This window comes from Rhinolophus hipposideros (genome assembly GCF_964194185.1).
Source record: "Rhinolophus hipposideros genome assembly, chromosome: 2".
Taxonomy (NCBI): Eukaryota; Metazoa; Chordata; class Mammalia; order Chiroptera; family Rhinolophidae; genus Rhinolophus; species Rhinolophus hipposideros.
In genome coordinates, this window is record NC_138048.1 from 58,776,624 (window position 1) to 58,798,551 (window position 21,928).

Below are 21,928 nucleotides of genomic sequence, written 5' to 3' on the forward strand. Positions count from 1 at the left end.
TGGGTGAGAAATGCAAGTAAGCCTCCTGTGGGGGCAGAACACTTCCCTTCTACCTTGCTTTTTGCCTTTTAGTGTTGATCCAACCACCCTCTTTGTCTGCAGGGGAGGAGAAGTGAGTTACCCAATTACTGAGTTTGGAGAAGGAACTAAGCATGTGCAACTCAGCCCTTGTTCCTAACCTGGGGATTTACCTGAAAGATGGAAGCATACACTCCCTGCTGCTCAAAGTAAGGAGTTTGACAGGCACAGTCCCCTCTGCGGAAGTTGTCACAATCAGGAGTTATCTGAAAGGAAGAGGGTAACTGATTTAGGAATGCTGTGTTAGGAAGCCCACTGAGCTAACAGACCTAAAGCCCATTCTACACTTAGCCTTTATCTCCAGCTGCCTGACCACTTACTGTATTACTTTCATCTGATTTCTAGATGAACACAAAAGAAGGGTAGGCGGAAGAGCAAAGAGCTGGGACTGAGACTTGGGCACAAGGCAGGGGCAAGTTCAGTCTCAATTAGTCCCTGGATCCCCAACATATGACATACTGTCTACTCTAACCGCACTGAATGTACCTTGCGCCTGGGTACACCTGGGCCTCTGCCTTCGCTCACACCCTGTCTTCATCCTCAAACTACCTTCCCAAACCCTTACCTCATTCACACCACCCTGACCACCTCCCTCCACCCAGTGTAAGATCTCCCGTCCTTCTCAGATGCAGCCAACCTCAGGGACCGCTCCATTCCCTGAATCCTCACTGTTCATTCTCTCTTCTAAGCTGTTGGTCTTTATTGCTCTGTAATTACACAGACATTTTTAAAGTCAAATCTCTAGAAGAGTCTAAGTTCCCTCATTATCAAGGACTGAGCCCCATTTATCTCCATGCATTCCTCCCCAGCCCCCGCCACTGGCACAAGTTAACTAGCATTTACTTCTTATGTACCAGGCAAGAAACTAAGAGCATTATCTTCATTATCTTGTTTAACCCTCCCTAGGAAGTAGGCACCATTCTCTCTCTCTAGAAGAAACAGGGTCTGTGTTCACAGGAGCTCACTATTCCAGGATCTTGCTCTCTCTCATGGAATTATGGGATGCTTGTAGGCTTGAGGCAGAACAGCAGATGGTGATGGGAAGTACGATTCAGGGGGACTAAGTTTAGTTCAAAACTAGGGTTCCACCTTCACTGCCTTGACCTTCACCTACACTGCCTCTGGGTGTAAGGAGAAAAAGAATTCTCACTTAAAAAAAAGGGGGAGGAGGGGTAATAAAGAAAATAAAAGTCCACATGGGCATCGCTCCATGAAGGGCCTAACTGCTCATTGTGGACCAGTTTCCCCAGTCCCAACGCTTGCTCTGAAAACAGAGGTCTGGATAACTGTGGTTGTGTCACTAGATGAATAACAAGCCCCGAGGATCGCTAGAATTACAAGACCCAGACCAGATCCACTCAAATATAGCTGGAAGCTTTCTAGTAACTCTAACCGTGCATGGGGAATGAGCTGCTCAGAGAAGTGACTCACTTACTGGAATCCGTGCTGCCTGCATTACTCAGCTGATATTAATACACCCACTTGTTCATTAAAGTTTAATTGGAGTTCATGTGAATTGGTTTCACCGGATACTTAATCAAAGAGAAATGTTTGTGTATGAACTGTTCACATACAAAGCTAGAGAGCGCGGCATCCCTTGAGCCTCCACACTTTTAGTCTGTTCTTTTAACTCTGTTGGCACAATAAGTTAGTCAGAGAGGGTGGGACAATGACCCTGAAGGATGGGGAAAGCGGTCCAGACAAACACAAGAGTAGATGAAAACGCCTTTGTGCAGCACTAGCCACAGCTCCCTAACTCATCAGCAATAGCCTAGTCAGCCAGGACTCAAAAGCTAAACCCTAAGTAGAACTTGTTCGTTATCAAAGCTGCAGGTCTCCTTTTTACCCTGGGCACCTGTCTTGCAGCCGTACATCTTTATTTTTAAAATGGGTGGATAAGAAAATTAACCACCATTCAACATAATCACACATTTCTCTTGTACTGACAAGCAAACCAGGAACACAACCCCAAACGCCTATTTATACAATCAAGGGCTGTCAGTACCCTGTTATTTCTTATGGAGTATCTCACTAATCAACATTTCTCGAAGAGAAAAATTTCAAAGTTCCTAAAAATATGTGCATGAAGTTGAGGAGAAACAGATTGTCATATGGGGTCTCTGGTCCCGCTCCCCGCACAAGAACGCAGGACACAGTGAGGCCAAAACAGAACACCCATGGAACCATGGATGGGGGGTTCATACCACTATATAATCACTCTGGTGGCCTTGCTGGAGACACAAGAAGCAGGAGCCACAGGATCTGCAACCTGCCATCCGCTTCTCTGTCAACCAACCCACCCCACTTGCTAGCCACAATCCACCATCCGCTTCTCTGCCAACCAATCATCTAACTAACCAACCAGCATAGCAACGCCCATTATATTAGTGGCTAACGGATAACTGGTAACAGCTGATGGCCACCCAGCCACAGCGGATGGCCATCTGACTACAGTGGATGGCCATCTAAAAACCGAGCCAGAACCTTTCCACATGAGGCCAAGAGCCTAGAAACTGCTCTCTGGGATTCTGTCAAGTTTGGTAGCTCTTGTGCTGTCAATTTTCCCTTAGGCATGGTCATCATTGCTAGGTCCCCATGACTTTTTGACCCAAAACAAACCAAGGTGAATTTAAAACTTGACCCTATACACTATTTGATTTACTGAAGCACCACCCCTCAGAGTTTATAGATTGAAATGCAACCTACTCATTTTTTACCAGCTTTATTGAGATATAATCTACACACCATGCAATTCACCCATAGGAAGTCTACAATTCAGTGTTTAGTATATTCACCGAGTTGTGCAAACATTGCCACAATCTACTAAACGACATTCTCAGTACCCCAAAAAGAAACCCATGCTCATTAGCATTCACTCTCATCCCCTACCCACCCCTGCCAGCAACCACTAATCTACCTTTTGTCTCTATAGACTATATGGATTTGCCTATTGAGGACATTTCTTATAAATAGAATCATATAATACATTATCTTTCGTGACTGGTTCTTTCACCTATATGTTTTCAAGATTCATTCATGTAGTAGCATATGTCAGTACTTTATTGCTGAATAATATTCTTATGGGGGGTGATATACTACATGTTGCTTATCCATTCAGCAATCTACCTTTCAAAAATAAAATAGATCCCTGTCTACCAAAGAATACCAAATTATCTAGCACTTAGCTTGGGAGATAAATCGCTCAGTGATCCACTCATGACTATCCCATTACACATGTGAAGAAAGTGAGGCTATGTTAAGGAATTCTCAAATGTGGAGGAGGTGGCAGAGCCTGTAGCCCAAGCCAATCTAAAGTTAGATCATCTTTGGGATGATCGATCTGCATGTTGTTTCACAGTTAACGATCTGCTCTCACAGACATGATGAAGCTAAACTGTGGCTCCCTAAGGAAGGAGCTGCGGTGTTTGCATCTCTGACTCCCCCCAGAGCGCCGCCGAACATAGCTTGGAATGCACTGAAGGAGCAACACTCACAACGATCTCTCTCTCAAGGAAAACCACCTTTTTCAGCTGCTTAAGATATGATCCAACTACTTAGTAACAAGCACCTACTATGTGCCCGAAATCATCATGGTGATTAATAAAATATGACATCTTCCCTGCAGGAGTTCAAAATCTAAAAGAGACAAAACCAATATCCACCGATTTGTCACTCAATGGCAGATTAAACAGAATTAAGCATGTGACAGAAATTCAGAGAAGGGAATCTTCTGCTTCTTACATCTCACTTGCCATGCTAGTGATTTCATTTCTGATCTTGTTTGTAGAACGGGAGCTAATTATTACAAGACACACATAGGCGGCACATAAACATTCATGGAGATAAGAGAATTCATAGCTATGCATGCCCTGAAAAAATATTAATACAAGCCCATCAGTATCTGGGACATGAATGAGGGCCAATTTCAGCACCCACATCAGCAAATAATATAGACCAAAAAAGAAACCATCAAAGATGGAAAGTCAAGGGAGTCATCAGTCCAAACCCAAACACTTTCTGCCTCCTTCTAAAGCAGGCTTTTTAAGACACTGTCAGGAAGCTGCCAATTCACTCAGAAGTAGTCACCTAAGAAACCATGTGGTGTGAAGTAAAGAAACAGGCTTCCAAAATACATGTAAGCTAATCCATACTCTGGTCCAATAGGCTAATAATACAACACTGGGCTTATGTGGTGCCATGTGTCTAAGGGACTCAAACACAGTTGTCAAAGAGAACTCAGTTCTTCCCACCTGCCCAACTAACCCCCACCCCACAGCCCCTGCAAGAATAGCATTGAATCCTAGCCATAAGAAGCTCAAGAGCATCTCTGTTCCCCTGTTCTGTATCCTGAGGACACACCAAGCTTCCAGATAAAGGCACCTTGCAATCAGAACTGAAAGTCCAACTCATGCTTCTGGTTTTTGTAATGTAAGTGTATGTAACCACCTTGGATCCAACGCATGGAACAGATCAGGTTTTCATGGAAACCAAAAACAATTGACACACATAAGGAGAACTTCTTTCTGTTAAAATTTCTGCCAGCATGAAACCCTCTGTAATATACTCATCCAGTTTGTACATCAATACAAGTATTCTTTAAATTCCCGTAGCAAGTTCATACATCCTGTTTCCTAATTACCTCATGCACAGAAGGCATTTTACCTTCACCTCTCTTATTCATTAAAGCAAGTTTCAGGAAATACTTTGACATTTGATTTTTGAAAATACATACTGGTTTAACAGAAAGTCCTAGAGATTCATTGCTGTTTATACTTGGGAAGAAACAAGTTAATATAAATCACAGTTAACTTTTAAACCAATGGAAAATAAAGGTAAGCATTTTTTTAGATTTATTATTACTCTGTGTAACCTGGGTACGTTTGGTAAGAATGACCTCATTGCAGGCAAATCAGGGTACTGAAGCAGAAAGTACCTCCGAGTTAGAAGTTCTGGATTTGCATCCATCACTGCTTTAAGAAAACTCACTTCATCTCTCTGAGTACTGTTACATCATCCCTAAAAGGGAAATAAGAAGCTCTACCTTTCCTACCTCATAGGGCCACCAGAAGATGCACACACAAAAAAAGTAGCGCTCTGAAAACCACAAAGCCCCATACACAATGTAAGGTATTTCCTTAATGTCCTTTCCTATTAAGACATTTTTAAATGACATGAACAAACATTTTTACCTTTCTGTTTCTATTCTGAATAAGCCAAGATACACCCCAAAAATAAACACTACCAATTCCAGGAAGCTACACACACACACACACACACACACACACTCATATATAGAAGATTTGTAAAGGTTTGTAATTTGTAAATTGTTTAGGACAATAAGTCTAAGAAAGCACAAGATCCTGAAGAATCCTCCATCTTAGGGCTATCCTCTCAGCAGCACAACTTTAAAGTTAAGTGTTTTTCAGTATATTCTTACATGTTAAATGTGTGTGAAATATATGGTAGAGTATATCACCTTTCAAAAAGTGGCATGCCAAAATTGCCACCCACCTCCTTCTGATGCAGGAGAAACGGTACCAGGAAGAGGTGGCCCCAGTATATCAACACCTTTTAGAGAGGAGGAAAATGGGAGACAGCTCTGAGGACAGAACCAAGGCACATGCAGACTAAGGGAAGATAGAACCTAATGACACAGAAAAAATTCCCCCTTACAGACCATCTTTGACCAGCAAGTGACCCTCAGTAGCCATATGGCAATGCTCCATGAATGAGCTTATCAAGGATGTGAATACACTCCCCAAACACACTATCATCTGAAATGTACTCTATGAATTATCATCTACAGATAAGCAAGGGTCAAGGATAGAGAAGCCAAAAACTTCTCAAGGTCACTGGTGGCTCTGCAAATGCAACTCCTGTGTCCCAGGCTACGCTGTCCTTGAGTGAACAGGCCAGGTCCTAAAGCAGTCCTAAACTGTTCACTTTCTACCTGACCTTCGTCATAACTGTAGTACAACTGAATAATAAGAGCACATGTATACAGAGCCCGCTGTGTCAGGCAGTGTTAACCATGCTAAACATACATTTTAACTTATTTCTAACTTACTGAACCCTTACAATGACCTCATGAAGTAAGTCCATTTTATAGATGACGAAATTCACAGAGAGTGAGGCTGTTTGCCCAGTCATACAATATTACGTGGGGGAGCAGATTTAAACCCAGGCAGTCTGGCTCTGGCGGCTGTCCCTAACCAATGCACAACACTTCCTGTTCACGCATACTTTCAACACTGGCTGAAGATACACCATGAACCCGGCACCTTTGGAGATTCTCACATTTTCTAATTTATTCTCACAACGACAATGGGAGAGAGATTGTATTATTCCTAATTCAAAGGAAGGTACTGAGATTCTAAGAGATACTGTAACAGGGTTTTATAAACGCCAAGAAACACACTAGGGTTGTACCCCTGTACAATTTCAAGTTTAGTGCTCTTTGTCAACCCCCAGGTTCTGTACCAGCTCTGACATCGATACACTGCACAGTCCTCTAATCACCACGGGCACTGTCTACCTACCTATCTATTCATTCAGCTTTTGCCAAGTGGTACAGTAGAAAGAACATGTGTTTAGGAGACAGGAAAACCAGAGAGGTTCCATCACTTATTAGTTGTGTGACTGAGACATGTGACTTAGCCTCTCTCTGCTTCAGTTTTCTCACCTAACCAAAGAAAACAACCTACCTGCCACCATCTCATAGGATTCTTATAAAAAACAAATTAGAAGATGCGTGGAGAACAGTGACAGTGACTGGTACATAGCAAGTTCTCAATAAAAATTAATTCAATGACTAATTGAGAGAAACATTAAGATTAAATGGCATACTCTACGAAAACTTGTTACTAGCACTGCTGTTATATAATAGCTGCTCAAAACCAAACACGATATTCAGTTATTAATATCCTTTCTAATAGTCTAAACTGGCCTTGAGTCTCCCTGCCCGGTTTGATCTGGTTGCTAAACGCTACAGGGGCCAGCAGAGAACCCCGCACATTTGAGATGCTCAGAGTCCATGATTATGTGATCTTTCTCTAAATTTACCGTGGAAAGAAAATCTAAGATGCAAACATAACTTCAGTTGTCCATTTTCACCCAAAATTTTATATTCAAGGTGGAAATTATTACCCATAATTGAAGTCTAATCCACATTAAAAAGCCTCAAGTTCAAGTTCTTATTTATTTTTGATACATTTCCCAAGAAATAAAGAAGGAAAGTGGTTTCCCAATCTCCACATTTGAAAATCTTATCTCTGTCTTATCTAAAGACTGCTGTTATTACTCATGAAATCATTCATTTTTGCACCAGTTCCTTCACAGATGGAAATCACAAGTCCTTTCCTCAGTCATGAAACCGAGAGAGAGAGAGAGAGAGAGCGAGAGAGAGAGAGAGAGAGAGAGAGAGAGAGAGAGAGAGATAGGGGGAGAGAGAGAGATCATAAGTGCAAGAAATGGAGGACATTTGATACTAAGAGAAAGTTCATATGACAGAATGACTTCAACTAGGACATCAAAGGAAGAACAGCTGCAAAAGTACATCATTAAATTTGAGGGGAAAACTAATGTGTGTGTGGGCTCACGCACGTGTTTGTGCATCTATGGAAAAGAGCTAGGATGAAAACCATCCACCACAGGACATGAGAAATAGTGCTCACACCAGGATTTTTGGGCGACGGTGTGAAGAGATACAATGCTGCCACAGGCCCAGGGGCTGGAAGACCAGATCTTGTCCCTCAGCTCTGCCATTCACCTGCCTCCTCTGGAACATGTCTTTCCCACACAGTCTTCTATTCTCCGAACGGCGCCCTCACCGGACCGGTGTGAGACTTAAGCAACAAAGAGATGTAAAAGTGTTTTGGAAACATTCATACAAACATAAATGGACATTACTACCCATTTATTCCAATGCCAAGGAGAGCGACTTTTGTCTGAGCCAACGTGCCTCACAAATGGCATCTATTCTGATCACAGGCTGCTTTCCGCAACGGAAGAAGGGATGTGAACAATTTTCCAGAGAGGCAGTGTTGTTTTTTTTTTTAATTTCTCTATTATTTCCAAAACAATAAAAGTAAAATTGTTCCCCTCCCCTTTCGTTTTTCCAAATAAAAATAAATTATAACCCTAACTTTCTAATAAATGCAGGATGGAGCTGTCCTTAAGTAAAAGCTTTTGATAACAAATTGCCTGTACTAACTGCTATTTTACTGCTGAATTTTTTATTGTTGCTTAAGCACAGCAATTATGCTAATAAGCCTTGGAGGATGGTACATTGAGTATTGAATCTGACAGATAAAATACTCAATAAAATGCTAATCTCACCTGAAAATTAGAATCAGACAGCCTTATTAGTATTTATGGATATAGCATCTTAAACATGTTTTTTTTTAAGATGAATATATATGAAATCAACGTTGTCTCCTAATACAACCTGCCATTTCTAGGCCTGTATGTGCTTTAAATTCAAGGTGATGATTACATACATTGCCTTAGCTTTGCTTCTTGACACAGAAATGAGAGCTTATTGGTCCTCTCTGCTACATAAAGAAGCAGGCAATAAAATGTCTTTCTTCCTCCATCCACCTCCCTCCTTCTCTGCCCACTCCACCTCATCTCTCCCCAAAAGGGAAGGTAAGAACTGTCTGAGCAGAAAGAAAAGGCAGATTTGACAGCAACAAGAACCATTTGTCAAACCATCTGGCTTCTCTCTTCACCTGACAGGAGGGAAGAGTGATGTGTCAAAAAGAGCAGGGAATTGAGGATCCAAAGAGCTTGCTTCTCATCTTGATTTTTGTCATTTCCTCAATGTGTGGTCTTGCCAGGCCTCAGTTGCCTAAACAGGGACCTTCTAGAGCCCAATGGTCAAGTCTCTATGAGAAGTGAGTGTCCCTGAGTTGCATTAAAAAATGGGGATTAAAGCCCCAGTATCCATGTAGAACTGAATATCGTAAGCCAAGCTATAGACAGATGATAGATAGATGATAGATAGATAGATAGATAGATAGATAGATAGATAGATAGATAGATGATAGATAGATGATAGATAGACAGACAGATGATAGATAGACAGATGATAGATAGATAAATTGATTGACAGATAGATAGATAGATAGATAGATAGATAGATAGATAGATGATAGATAGATAGACAGATAGATAGACAGATGATAGATAGACAGACAGATAAATAGATAGATAGATAGATCAGGTGGGTACCTAAGATTGTGGAACTTGTGCTTTGATTCACATGGTCCCCTTTTGCCACGTATCCCCAGTATATATTTGAAATGGTCAAGGCTTAAATTCAGAAACCTCAAACACCAAATGAAAAAAGACAGCACTGTTTACCATTTGTCCTCAGGAACTCAACTGGTTTTCTTTTTCCATCAATATACTTACTCTGGGAGGAGCAAAGCAGTCAGCTGCCTATTTTAAAAACAGAAACTAATGATATCTGAATATTGCAATATTATTTACAAAAAATAAATATCTTCTCTGATTTGATTTCCATATGAACTCCATGAAGCAGAAGGAGAAAAAAAATCCTCTTCTCCAGAAGCTGCCATAGCTAGGGCAACTGAGGATCAGAGGACTTAATCTTGCATCCAGAGTACGTGGGTTCTGGGGTCAAGACAAGCAGTTTTGCTTTCTGACTACTTCCTGCCTGCTGCCAAGCACACCATAGGTCCTCTGGTTACAGGACTGTTCAATCACCCCAAACCCAAACACCCAAGTAACTAGTCCCAGCTGGACACAAGGGCCAGTGAACAGGAACCTCAGCACCCACAGTAGCCACACCAGAGTCTTCTCCCATCCATTCCACGGCTTCAAAAAGCTGACAACATTTCCAGAAGTTTCTGTCTCCCCCTGGGTAGGTCTTAGGCATGGACAAATCAGGCTTGTACTGAATGGTGGAATTTGACATATTGTGACAAAACTGGGCATGAATCCCAGGACTCCACTTCACTCAGGGCCCTTGGAAAGTCACTTGTCTCTATAAGCCCCATCTCTTCCTTTACCAGTTCGTCTTTTCAAAACCAGAGATATCACTTTGACATGAGCAGAGGGAGAAAAGAGAGGAAATGTGCTCCAAAAATACCAACAGTTCAACAGAACAAAGGGTCTTCATATCCCCTTCTTCAGCTGCTCCTCACAATGCATGCAGAGCTGAGCTGAGCACCATCCCCATTTTTAAGATGAAGAAATGAAGGCCTAGAAGTTTATAAATTCTCCCAAAATAACACAGGAGCTAGGAGATCCTCAGCCCATAGCTAGGGGCCCAGGGTCAGGGGAGGAATGCTGGTTCTGGTGATTAGCCCAGGGCAGGGTAGAACCAAGCAGTCGTTAGATTCTACTGTTAGTTACTAACCACAATGTTCCAAGACTCCTAACCCTCCCTCTGCCCCCCCAAAAAGCTGGCATTACCCTAATATCAGAGATCTGCACCACCCTCAGGTACTGACCAAATAACCACCTCCTTATACTCTTTTACACACATAGAAACAACCATTTACAGACACCCCTCTATCTTTATTGTACTATGTCCAACACTGCAATTTGCAAAGCACTGTGACAACATCCTTATCTAATAGGATCCCCCAATTTACAGGAGGAAAAGTGGAGGCACTAAGAAGCCGATTCACATGCCCAGTTCTCCTAGGTATCTAAAGGCAGGGCTAGCACTCAGGTTCAGGCCACCAAACCCTGAATGCTCTGTTCTTTTCACTCGATTAGGCCACCTCTGAATTGCCAGTGCCACCATTTCTTCAGTAAACAACCCGAGTAGAAAGTCAGCTCTGAACTGACACATCTCCCAACAGAGTAACGATTCGAGTCATACTTCGAGGAATAATTTCTGGGAAAGCAGAGTAGGTGATGCTATCAAACAGTGAAACTTAAAACTCCTACTCACTACCTGCCTGGGAGGGAGCAGGAAATGGGGCTGAGGCCCTTTCCCTACAGGCTCCCCCTGCCCATTTCTGTCACTCACAGTCATTACTAAATTCAGTACTTTAAGCAAATGAAAGATGTTTCCTAGCTCTTTGGCCTTGGGTAAGTCCCCTACTTCTTTGGTCCTGTTACTAATACTCACTCATGCGCACATGCACATACACAGACACACACACACACAACCACACACACACACACACACACACACACACACACACACACACACGGGACCATCCCTTCATTTACTTAGAGGGACGGTGACAACAGAAAGCCCCTGTATTTCGTATCCGCCAAAGCACTGCAACTACACCCTAGATGTCTGTGCAGTGGCTCCAGCCTCTGCACCCAATGCTCAGAGCAGAACCCTTCACCTCTGCCCTGAGCCTTCTAGTTCTCACCCCCCTTATTCTGCTCAGCCCCTCCTGCTAGCCCCGATTCTCCATCCTCACCTGCCACTGGCCTCGGTTAGTTCTGCTCACCTCCACCCTGGACAAGCACTCACTTCTCCATCACCAATCCCAACCTTCCCTTCCCTCCCCAAATCCATCTTTCTCTGTGTAAAATGCTACCAGCCCTTCAATAGCTCTTCATAAGAAAGCTGTAAAAACACCCTTCAATATGCTGGCTGCAGTTCTCCATATGTGCCATGGTCTGTATCTTTCTAAAGGGAGCATCTCCATAACTAGGTCTATGGGTCTTGTTTCTAGAAAGAAAGTTTTCGAGCCCAGGATACAGGAAGGAAATATGGCCAATAGAGATGAGCTTCAGTCGCACCTCTGAGGCATGTCACCCCAGAGCATGTCACCAACTCCAGAGAAGCTGGCCAGTGGTGAGTGTCAATTCCTGGGCCAGATGCTGAGAAACACCACAGCAGCAGAACTTTTACAAACATCTTCTAATCTTTACAACTTAGCATGCAAGCTGCGTTTAATCCCAAATAAAATCCACTGAAATCGTGATTCAGATTTAATAAGTCAGCCTCACTGAAGTTATGTAAATCATTCCTAACAGCTATTGGAACTGGGCTCATAACCAAGTCTATGAAACTACACTGGGACACTGGGATACACCAGTGTGGAAAAGTGACAGGTGCTCTGCCACATTGTTTACCTAAATAATCTCAGTTAATTTATATACAACCCTTCCTACTAATTATTAGTGCCCCCATTTTACAGATCTGGAAACTAAGCCCCCATGTCACACAATATGTCTCTGGCAGATTTGGGACTGAAACCAGGTGTGCTGGGCTTGCTCGTTTTCTCTTTCCTCTGCCTCATGCATCCCCTCTCCATGTAAATTCTCTCATGTGACATGGTAAACATAAAGGATTTTTCTGTGCACGTGTCACTGGAAGCAGTATTCAGTCGTACATATAAAATCTGATCTGCAAGTCAGGAGAAGGTGTTTGACAAGTAGTACTTGAGTTAAGACCCCAACATGATGGTGGAAAGTGGATTTATCGAGCACACCATGTGAGCACAGCCCGACCCTGGACTGAAATTTCCCAAAAAGCAACATCATAAAACACGCTGGAATTTCACTCAGTTCCACAACTGCAACACCTTGGCACATCGGCCTTCCTTGTAATAGGGACAACTGCAAATTCTTCTTCAAGAAGGTTAATAATTAGAGTCAGAAATTCAGAGGCCATCATGTGAAAAACTGCCTCCTCTTCAAAAGGTAAGCTTTTCGGGTAGAAAGAGGGTTGATACTCTGAGAACTTGAGAGCTTGGGGAAGACCTAATCTTACCAGAAATGTTGAAAGCATCTTAAGTAGACACCACCTTTCCCTCTATCTCTAGAGACACAGGATTAAGAAGTAGCCCAGGGATAAGCCGAGAGCTGCTCATAAAAGCTATATACTCCTATACTACTTCCCAAGAGCCCTTCTAGTTCCTTGGGTTAACTGTAGTTAACCTCTCAACCCCTCAAGCCTTCTAAGTAATTCAATTTAACGCATACTCACAGGGTGCCTATAAATGCCAGCCACTGAGCTAGGCTCCAGAGGCTGAGATTCCTGCCCTCTGAAGATCAGAGCCTGGAAAGAGATACCACCCATGAAAATAAAAGGTCTGTGAATGGGTTTCTGAAAATATAAACTATGGGATGGGGAATGTAGGAAGAGAAACATGATTCCAAATGAGAAAGCTGATATTTCTGGAAAGGTAGAATTTGAGCTGCTTATTGATGGCTATTGCCTGGCAGAGCTCGCCAATGCATGACAGCTCTCCAACGTGAAATGAAGAGTATGATCATGGGGTGGACAGGAGTCAGGGAGCATGTGGAGAGGTAGCCTGAAGTCAGACCAGGTAGGGCCCTGAACAGGGGTATCCCTTATGACAGAGATATTGGGGGACTAGGAAAACACACCACAAGTCTCATGACAAAGGCTCTGAGCTCACTCCTCTCAGTGAGCAAAATAAAACGTACCCCTCCATTCACCCAAGAAATGTGCCTGTGTATGACTCCAACCTCCTATTACCCTGTATACAGGACAGGGAAGGATATAAGGCATGTATCACTCAGGCCCCATCATGGTCTCTTGAGGCTGAACAATGGTATCTCAACGACCAGTGTTAACAATGAGAAAACAGCAGGCCAAGAAAGTATACTGCTGAAGACGTGACAATTCAGAGCTGGAACTAGGTGGCTTAGGCCTGCTTCTCCAAAGGCGTACAGCATCATTGTAAGTGCCTCGTCACTAAGACCCATTTTAAACTTAAGTACAAGAGCTTTAAAAACAATAATAAAGAAAGTCAGGGAGGTAGACAGGAAGAAAGGGAAGGGAAAGGAAAACAAGGGACAAGGAAGGAAGGATGAAAGGAAGCCAGAAAAAATGGCTCCCAAAGGCCATGATGAGAAGGCAAAACAGCAAAGGTAGCACTCTGCCTGCAGATGTTAAGGATAATCAAATATAAGTCAAGCACGGTACTGTAGTTCTGTGACTGTTCCCATTTTAATAGTCCTGGTATTTTATGAACAAAGAATGTAAAATTTGTGCAAATAATTTTTGATTTTTCATTAACCAAAATATAAACATATATTTATAAAAATATAAATGTATGGGGGGAAACTAGACACATACCAAATTGTTAATGATTATTACTTCTTGAGGAAAGAAAAAAAGGAGTGGGAAGGGATTTGGTAAGTTGCCAAAATGGTCACAAACTCTTCCTCTCCCTATATCCTCACCCTTGCAATGTGACTTTGAAGTTTCTCCCATCAGGAGGACTCTTTCTCCATCCATGTTACTAATAAGTGTGTATTCATTCATGGACCCTTAAAATCATTCACTGTCTATTCCACAACCCAGCTTACATATCTCCATCTCATCCATAAATATGTAAAAAATTTTAAATGTTTTACTAAATTCAAATGTCTTCCTACTAAGTGTAATCAGAGCAACATTTATTGAATGCTTAATATTGCCAAGGTGTTGTTCTAAGCACGTCACAGGCGCTATTTCATTTAGCCTTCACAGCAGCGTTTCTCTTAGACCCATAATTAACCTCGTTTTATAGAAGAGGAAGCTGAGTCATCCACGTTAAGCAAATCGCCTAAGGTCATGTGCCTACTAAGCAAACGCCCTGGATATAAACCCAGACCTTCTAACTCCAAAGCTTGCACAGTCTGCACTGTGTCTTGATGTCACTCAAATCCACCAACTGATTAACCCAAACAAAAAGGGAAATGGCTAAGTGACCCTTTTCTGGCTCCTCGTGAGTACAGCTTCCTTTCAAAGACTCATAAATCACCTGTAAGCCAGTCTAGAATTACACCAGGAATCACAACAAAGTCAGCAGATTCTAGACTCCGGATACCTGTTTTTTTCAATAACTGGTATCTATTTCCTCATCTCTCACTTATGGCATTTCTGCTGATTTCCAGTTTTCCTCAAAATTATTGGCAGCATTTGTACAGTCACCATCAGAAGTACTCCTCCGTATCCTGAGATGCAGTATGTGTGGCCCACAAACGTTACAATCATCTACCAGAGCTAACGGCTCTCTCATAACCTCCTCATCTGTTGTGAGCATCAATTTCTTCTTAGTGATGTCGATTCTACCCTTCCTAGTTTAAAGATCCCCCCCCCCTTCCATGATAAAGATGACTGGCAGAGGCAGAAAACAGATGTGCAGCTCCAATTTCTGTCACCTGGGCCATTACGTCACCATCCCCAGGCTACAGAAATGCTAGAGAGCCCCACAAAAGAACTCCCTGTCCTGGAGCCCATTCTAACCCCACTCCTGCCCAGGAGGTAATGAAAATGAAAGGCCGTGATTGGCTGCCAATTACATCATTGCTCTACAGGCCTGATTAAATTCTTAATTAATTGAATGCCACTTTACTTCTACACCTGACTCCATAGGAAAATAAATAACTACAAAGAGAACAACATAGGGTGAAGACAGTAATAAACTATAGCTTCTGGCTCAGGCAGGAAAGAGGAATCATTTGCTGGAGTTACCTGTCATTAAGAACGATTTGGTCACCAGGTAGGGACATACAGTTCTCTATATTAAATTAGAGGAATGATTCAAAGGGGACCAGTTTCAGCTGACGAGCAAAAAGAAAATCAATTTCAGGTTGCCAGGACAACTAGACTTTTCCTGCAAGAATAAATTTGATACAGCCCTAAAATCTGACAACTAAATGTTTCCTCACATTACATCACATCCCTAAAACGTGTGTTGAACCAGGGAGATAATCAGGCCTGCTAATTACTTTCTACAACACTCATATGATGCAGGATTGATGGTCTTGGCTCCAGTCTGACTCTCCTCTAGCAGCTCCACTCACTCTCTCAGTTCTATAGTGCACAAAGATTATGTGCTTCTTAAAATGAATGTGAAGGCATATCATTGTCAGTTAGTCCTTGGATCCTGGAAAAAGGAAAGTGAGCACCTTTTTAATACATATCCCCTAATGGTTTCGATTATACACATGTTCCCTGTCCTATAATTCATTGGCTACCCCTTCCAGAGGAGGGGTCCAAAGTAACGGAATTAAATTTAACATAATGTTGGATGTAAAGGGACTTAGGAGATAATCTTGTTTTACCAGAGGGTGAATCCAAGACATTGATAGGGAAAGCAATTGCTCAAGGTCAATACAGTTGGTCAAATGCAGTCAGGACTGGAATTCAGGTCTTCTGATAATGGCTTCTATGCAATTTCTTTAAATAGCTGCCATCATTCCACCCCTGCCTTACAGACTCTGGGAACTGAAGTTAAGTCCACTTGATCTCCTATTAATCCTCATGAGGCAATGACCCCGAATGGCCTTATCCCAGAGGTTCAGAGTCCTGACCCCAGATCCAATAATATCTGATGAGATGAGCCTTCTCTATGCATTTACGTTCTCAGAAGGCTGCATATCAACTTACCTCCAGGGGCTATTAAAAACAAGAACAGCTAATAAATCACTGGAAAGCACTTTGCAAATGTAAAGTAAAACAAAAATGCTAAGCATCAATAATATAAGTGCCTCAGGCTGAGGCAGTTCCCTGGAGAGCATGATGATTTCAAGTGGCTAAGCTATGCCCACCATCATCCAACCGAAGAGATAAAGGCCACACCTCTCTCCAAACCTCACTCTCCATTCTTCTACTCCTCCCAAATTGTCAAGTATGCCTCTAGATCTTATTATAACAGGTTATATTATGAGAGACATGCAGAGACGTACTTGCTGTCAATTAATATGGTCATAGGGTCTTTGCTATGTGTGGAAAAACACTGAGAGGAGATCTGAATCAACAGGCATATAAAGCAAGTGTTAAGCTGACCCTAGCTGGTGATAATCCAAGTAACCCATGAAAAACAATGAACCCATTAGAGCGTGTTTGTGAGTCGAGTCAGCCTTGAGAGGTCAGACGAGTATAGCAACACTCAGGCTTAGGTGCCAATGGGAGAAAGAGGTGAGGACAGAGCACTCCTTCCAACCACCTGCGCGGTTCTTGGTTGTCAAATGTGGACCAAGCAAGATAAGAAGATGAAGGCAGAAGAGGAAACCACAGGTGAGGAGAGTAATTCAGATATCAAAATTGGTGTCAGAGAGATTTGACTTCTAACCCTGAACCTGCCACTACAAGTTGGGTGACATTGGGCAAGTTACTTAAATCTCTCTAAGCCTATTTCCTCATCCATCTAATATGGATAATACTCAGACATACCGCACAGGTTGGCTTTGTGAATTCGATGAAACGAGGTATGGAAAGTAATTTACTCAGTGCCTGACATTTAGTACGTGTGCAATAAATGTTGAGTTATCATGGTAACCATGCGTGATCTAAAGAGAGGCTGGAAGATGGAATCCAAGAACAGAAATAAAAGGCAAGAAGTAAAGCATGAAGTTAGAGGTCTAGATCATGGGGACAGAAAAGAAAAGACCTATCCCAAAGTTCTACTTTGTATCTACTAAGGAGTTACCTCTGGTCCCATACTCAAATATCTAGTATAGCAGTAGATGACAATAGCCCAGGGATAGTCAGACACCTGCAAACCTCAGGCTTGAGTGGAAATTCAACCATTTGGTCACTGTAGAGGTCAACCTTCAGCATTTGAGCCACTAAAATCTAGGATTGAGTATTAAATGTGTCTCCTAGATCCTCATCCCCAAAGAAGGAACTAGTGTTCATAGGGATAAATTGCTCACCTGACCCCCAGTTCATTTAACACACTTTTTTTAATACACATGTACATAGTCCATGCCACCTAGAGGGGTAAGAAGTGGGCACAATAACCATGAATAGAGTAAGTCCCTTGAAGTCAAGCCCAGATAAAGAGCCAGAAGGCTTCAGAAACTACAATTTACTGAGCTCCTATTCAGGCATAGATGCATTACAAAAATTAAGAGAGGGGAGAATCAAGGAAGACTTCCTGAGAGAAGCCCCGTTGAGATGACAGTACACGGGGGCACCCAGGCTTTGGGGCCACACGCATTTATTTCTTCAGTAGGCTCCTGACAATGCAGTACTGCTGGGTAGGCACCCAAAACCCCACTGGCCACTCGACTCCAGGTTTACAGCCGAGGCATCTACCCACCACAGCATGCCTGAGGAGGAAGCAGGACCACAGAAACAGCCAAGGAATGACTATGAAGTTGGGACACAGCCAGCTTCGGGCCTCCTCTGCTTCATCCCCACGTGCAAAGCATAAGCCGGCACAAGAGGAGACAAAGAAAGGAAGGAGAAGAAAGGACAGATGTCTTGATAAGGTTGGTGAAGAGAACAAAGGGTGTTGAGTCAGCTATAAAGAGGAAAAACAAAAAGAAACACAGGAGACAAGAGAAAGAGCAGGCAGGAGAAAAGGCCTGAAGGAAAGAGCTCTTGTGTGTTTAGTTTGTTGTGTTTATTTCTTTAAGCACATTTCTGTTAAGTCATTTTTTTTTTAAATCATACTTCCATTACATCCTTCAAATGTTAGCTTGAAAGGACATAGTTTTGTTCACTGACCAGCACTAAGAAGAGTTCCTGGAATATAGCAAGTACTCAATAAGTATTTATTGATTGAATAAATAATGCCCAGCTAGAAGGGGTCACTGTCCCTGAGAGTCACCAAGGAAAACAGCAAGATTCAGCTTATACTTCTGTTCACTCATTTTCATGAGGTGGGAGGGATCACACAGGTAAAAACACAGTTCATGGCTCCCGGTGGGCAGTTGCCGTATATTCACCAAATGTGAATCAGAGTGACCCACACCCAAGACAAAGAAAAGGCAGGCCATTCCCTGGATGAAACCCCAAGAGGAAAAGCAAAGCCTCTCTATGCAGCCAAATGATGTTTTATTCCGAAACTGATGCTTCAAAGCCAGGAAAGGCCCTGGCCATTGGAGAAAGATGCCAGTTTCCACCTCTTGAGAATACCATGTGCTCTGGAACTAAAATAGAAGTGACTACAGAATCCTTAAAAGAAATAACAGTTGATGAAGAGGACAGGACCTAGAAAGGACTAGATTTAAGTACCAAATGAAAGGACTGAATTAAAGTCTTGCCTAGAAGACTTGCCTATCAATTTTCATGGTGTTTCTTCAGTCCCTCTCCTAATGAAATTTGGAAGGATTAACTTCTCGGTAATTCAGAAAGCAGACTTTGCCCACTAAGAAGAATGCACAGAGAGCTGGAGATGAAAACACTAATTACAAAATAATGAAAGGAGTCAATATCAACAATTTCACTCTTCCATTGTGAGATCTACCATATTTCCCCGAAAATAAGACCTAGCCAGACAATCAGCTCTAATGTGTCTTTTGGAGAAAAATTAATATAAGACCCAGTCATATTTTACTATAATATAAGACTGGGTCATTAATATAATATAATATAATATAATATAATATAATATAATATAATATAATATAATATAATGTAACGTAATGTAATGTAATGTTATATATAATACCGGGTCTTATATTATTTTTTGCTCCAAAAGATGCATTACAGCTGATTGTCCAGCTAGATCTTATTTTCAGGGAAACAGGGTATCAGAAGTTTATATAGCCTGCAAGGTCGGCACATCTTGCTCTGGCTGTGCCTAATTTTGAGAGACCATTATTATTTATAACACATGAAGTACTTTCCATCTGCAAAGTGCTTTGGAATCACTTTTTATTAGTTACTCAGCATTCTTAAATCTAAACACAGCTAAAGCCCTAGCGAAGGGCAGCATTCATCACACTCAGCAGGGGCCACACAGCTCCTCCCAATGACTGAACAAATCGAGTAAGGGGCAAATCACGCACTAAAAATGAGAAATCCAATTCAATGCAACATTCATTTATTTAGGCCACATGGCACTGCGCTAGGTGTTTGGAGTTGCAACAGGAGGAGGTACAGAAATAAATCTGACACAGCTCTTGACCTCAAGGAATTTATAGTCTAGGGCTATTTGAGAGAACCTTTATTATCCCTTCCAACTTGAAGATTGTGTCGTTCTAAGAAAGTATAAATAGGTTTCAAATATCATGTACAGGAACATGTTCCTACATGACTCAAGATTTGAGCAATTACGTAGATATAAATCTAGTCCCAAAAATGGAATCCCAAAAAAGGGAAAGAATACAGCATGAGCACATTTCCCCAGTTTTCCATTTCCAGAATCAAGATAAGTCGCCTCAAATCACATAAGAAGAAATTTTAAGACAAATGAGAGTTAATAATCTTTCAAGAGGAGGAGCCAGGCAACCAAAGAAACTTACTCTAAGACTAAAATATAAACTTAGAAGGGTTCGGTGTTCTTAAAGCCACTTAAGAGATGTGTAAATAATCACTGATGGAAGTTACAGATAGTTTGTGTATACCTCTAAACATTAAAGGTTACAGCCTTTGGAGCAACTACGCTTTACGATAAGATATCACATAAAATAGTCAAGTACAGTTGGACTTATCACCTGGCAAGAATATCAGAGGAAGGACTGAAAGATGAGAGGGGACATGGGGTATTCTACATAAATTTTAAAAGTCCCTTCCAACCCTTGGTTTATGGTTCATAGCACAAAGTCTGGCACATATCAAATGTTCAATAATTATTAGTTCTTTGTTGGCTTAAATAAATGAAAGAAAGTACACATGTAAGAACGAACAGTCAGAAACTAGAAATCCTCAGTTCTATTATCCATCATGGTGCCCTAGTTGATAAATCATCTGTGAAAGTCAACTGACTGATACATCACCCCACTAATCACCAGGACTGATTCACCAAATACCATGGCTCACATAATTCACTACTAATTAAATACCATCCTCTACCATCCTCTCATGGGGGAAGTGGGTGTCTATGTACATGTATGTTGATCCTGTTTCACTGCTAGGCTGAAACTTCAGAAGGCAGGAAATATGGTGCAGCCAGAAGAGCACTAGACAAGTCTCTTTACCACATGCCATCTCTTTACCACATGCCACTGGGCAGCCTCTTCACATTATTTGAGCACCAGTTTGCTCTTCATTTAAATGGGGGTAATGTTCCACGGCCTGTCACCCTCATGGATCTGTTGTGAGGATGTGATGAGTTAATAGGTATGAAAGGGGTTAGTTCACTATAAAGCCCTGTATAAAACATATCATACTCCCAAAAGGATCAGTCATGGTCAATAAATTATTAGTGTTTATATGACTGGTTTCCCCTGTGGTTTTCTCATAACAGCACCAAGCATTAGTAACCATTAAAATGTATGCTTTTTACTTTTTACTCAAGCATAAGACACATTGTGCATGGTTCCCCTAAATCTCCCCAAACTATTGGTAGAGTCTATCACCGAACCCCAGAATCCTAATTTATTTCTTCTCAATTGCACTCCCGATCCAGCAAAACTACCATATCATTGTGTGCACTTTCCTGTTTTTACGTGCACATATGTGTCCATGGCATCAAAGCGCTCACAGCATAAAGTCAAGATGGGTGCCACACATGAAACCCATCCACATGAAACCCATTCATGGGTTTCATGAAACCCATGAAAGTCCCAGCCGGAACTTTGTGCAAGTGGATGAGCTCAGTGTTACAGGTGATACCGAGTAGGGGACAAATAAGATGTAAAGGGACAGTCTGGAAATATATTAAATTAATGCTTTAAGAGCTAAAAGAGACCACCTTCAAGGCCCAGCGGCACATCACTTCCAAATGGAGAAATGAAGGCCCAGAAACTTGAAGCATCTTAAGCAAGTCACAGGGCAAGCTCACGGCACAGCTGCCATCAGGACACATTCCGCTAGCCTCCCACTGTCACTGGAGCCATCGCTCTTGCCTGCTCCCGTCTCCTCCCAGGCCCGGGGGCTGTGCGGCTGCCAGCTCCCAGGAGAGGAGCATCAGAGGTAAGGTAGCCTCACACCTGGCTCCTCAGCCTCACAGGGAGGGAGGGGATTCCTCAGACCGATGCCTTTCCACAATTC

General features: G+C 42.2%; 1 protein-coding gene across 16 annotated transcripts in view; it reads right to left on the reverse strand.

Annotated features, from left to right (window-relative positions):
- The window catches only part of LPP (LIM domain containing preferred translocation partner in lipoma), a 639,752-nt gene that overhangs the window by 509,246 nt on the left and 108,578 nt on the right, over positions 1-21,928 (reverse strand). For 11 of the 16 annotated variants that reach the window (XM_081077930.1, XM_081077934.1, XM_081077933.1 and 8 more), the window contains one exon: positions 192-284. The exons of the other annotated variants lie outside the window; for them this stretch is intronic. Coding sequence is in view for 1 of the 11 variants with exons in the window: in XM_081077922.1 (XP_080934048.1) it covers positions 192-284 (93 nt within the window). In the remaining 10 variants the exon portion in view is untranslated. The remainder of the gene's footprint in view (positions 1-191; positions 285-21,928) is intronic. 16 annotated transcript variants of the gene reach the window in all.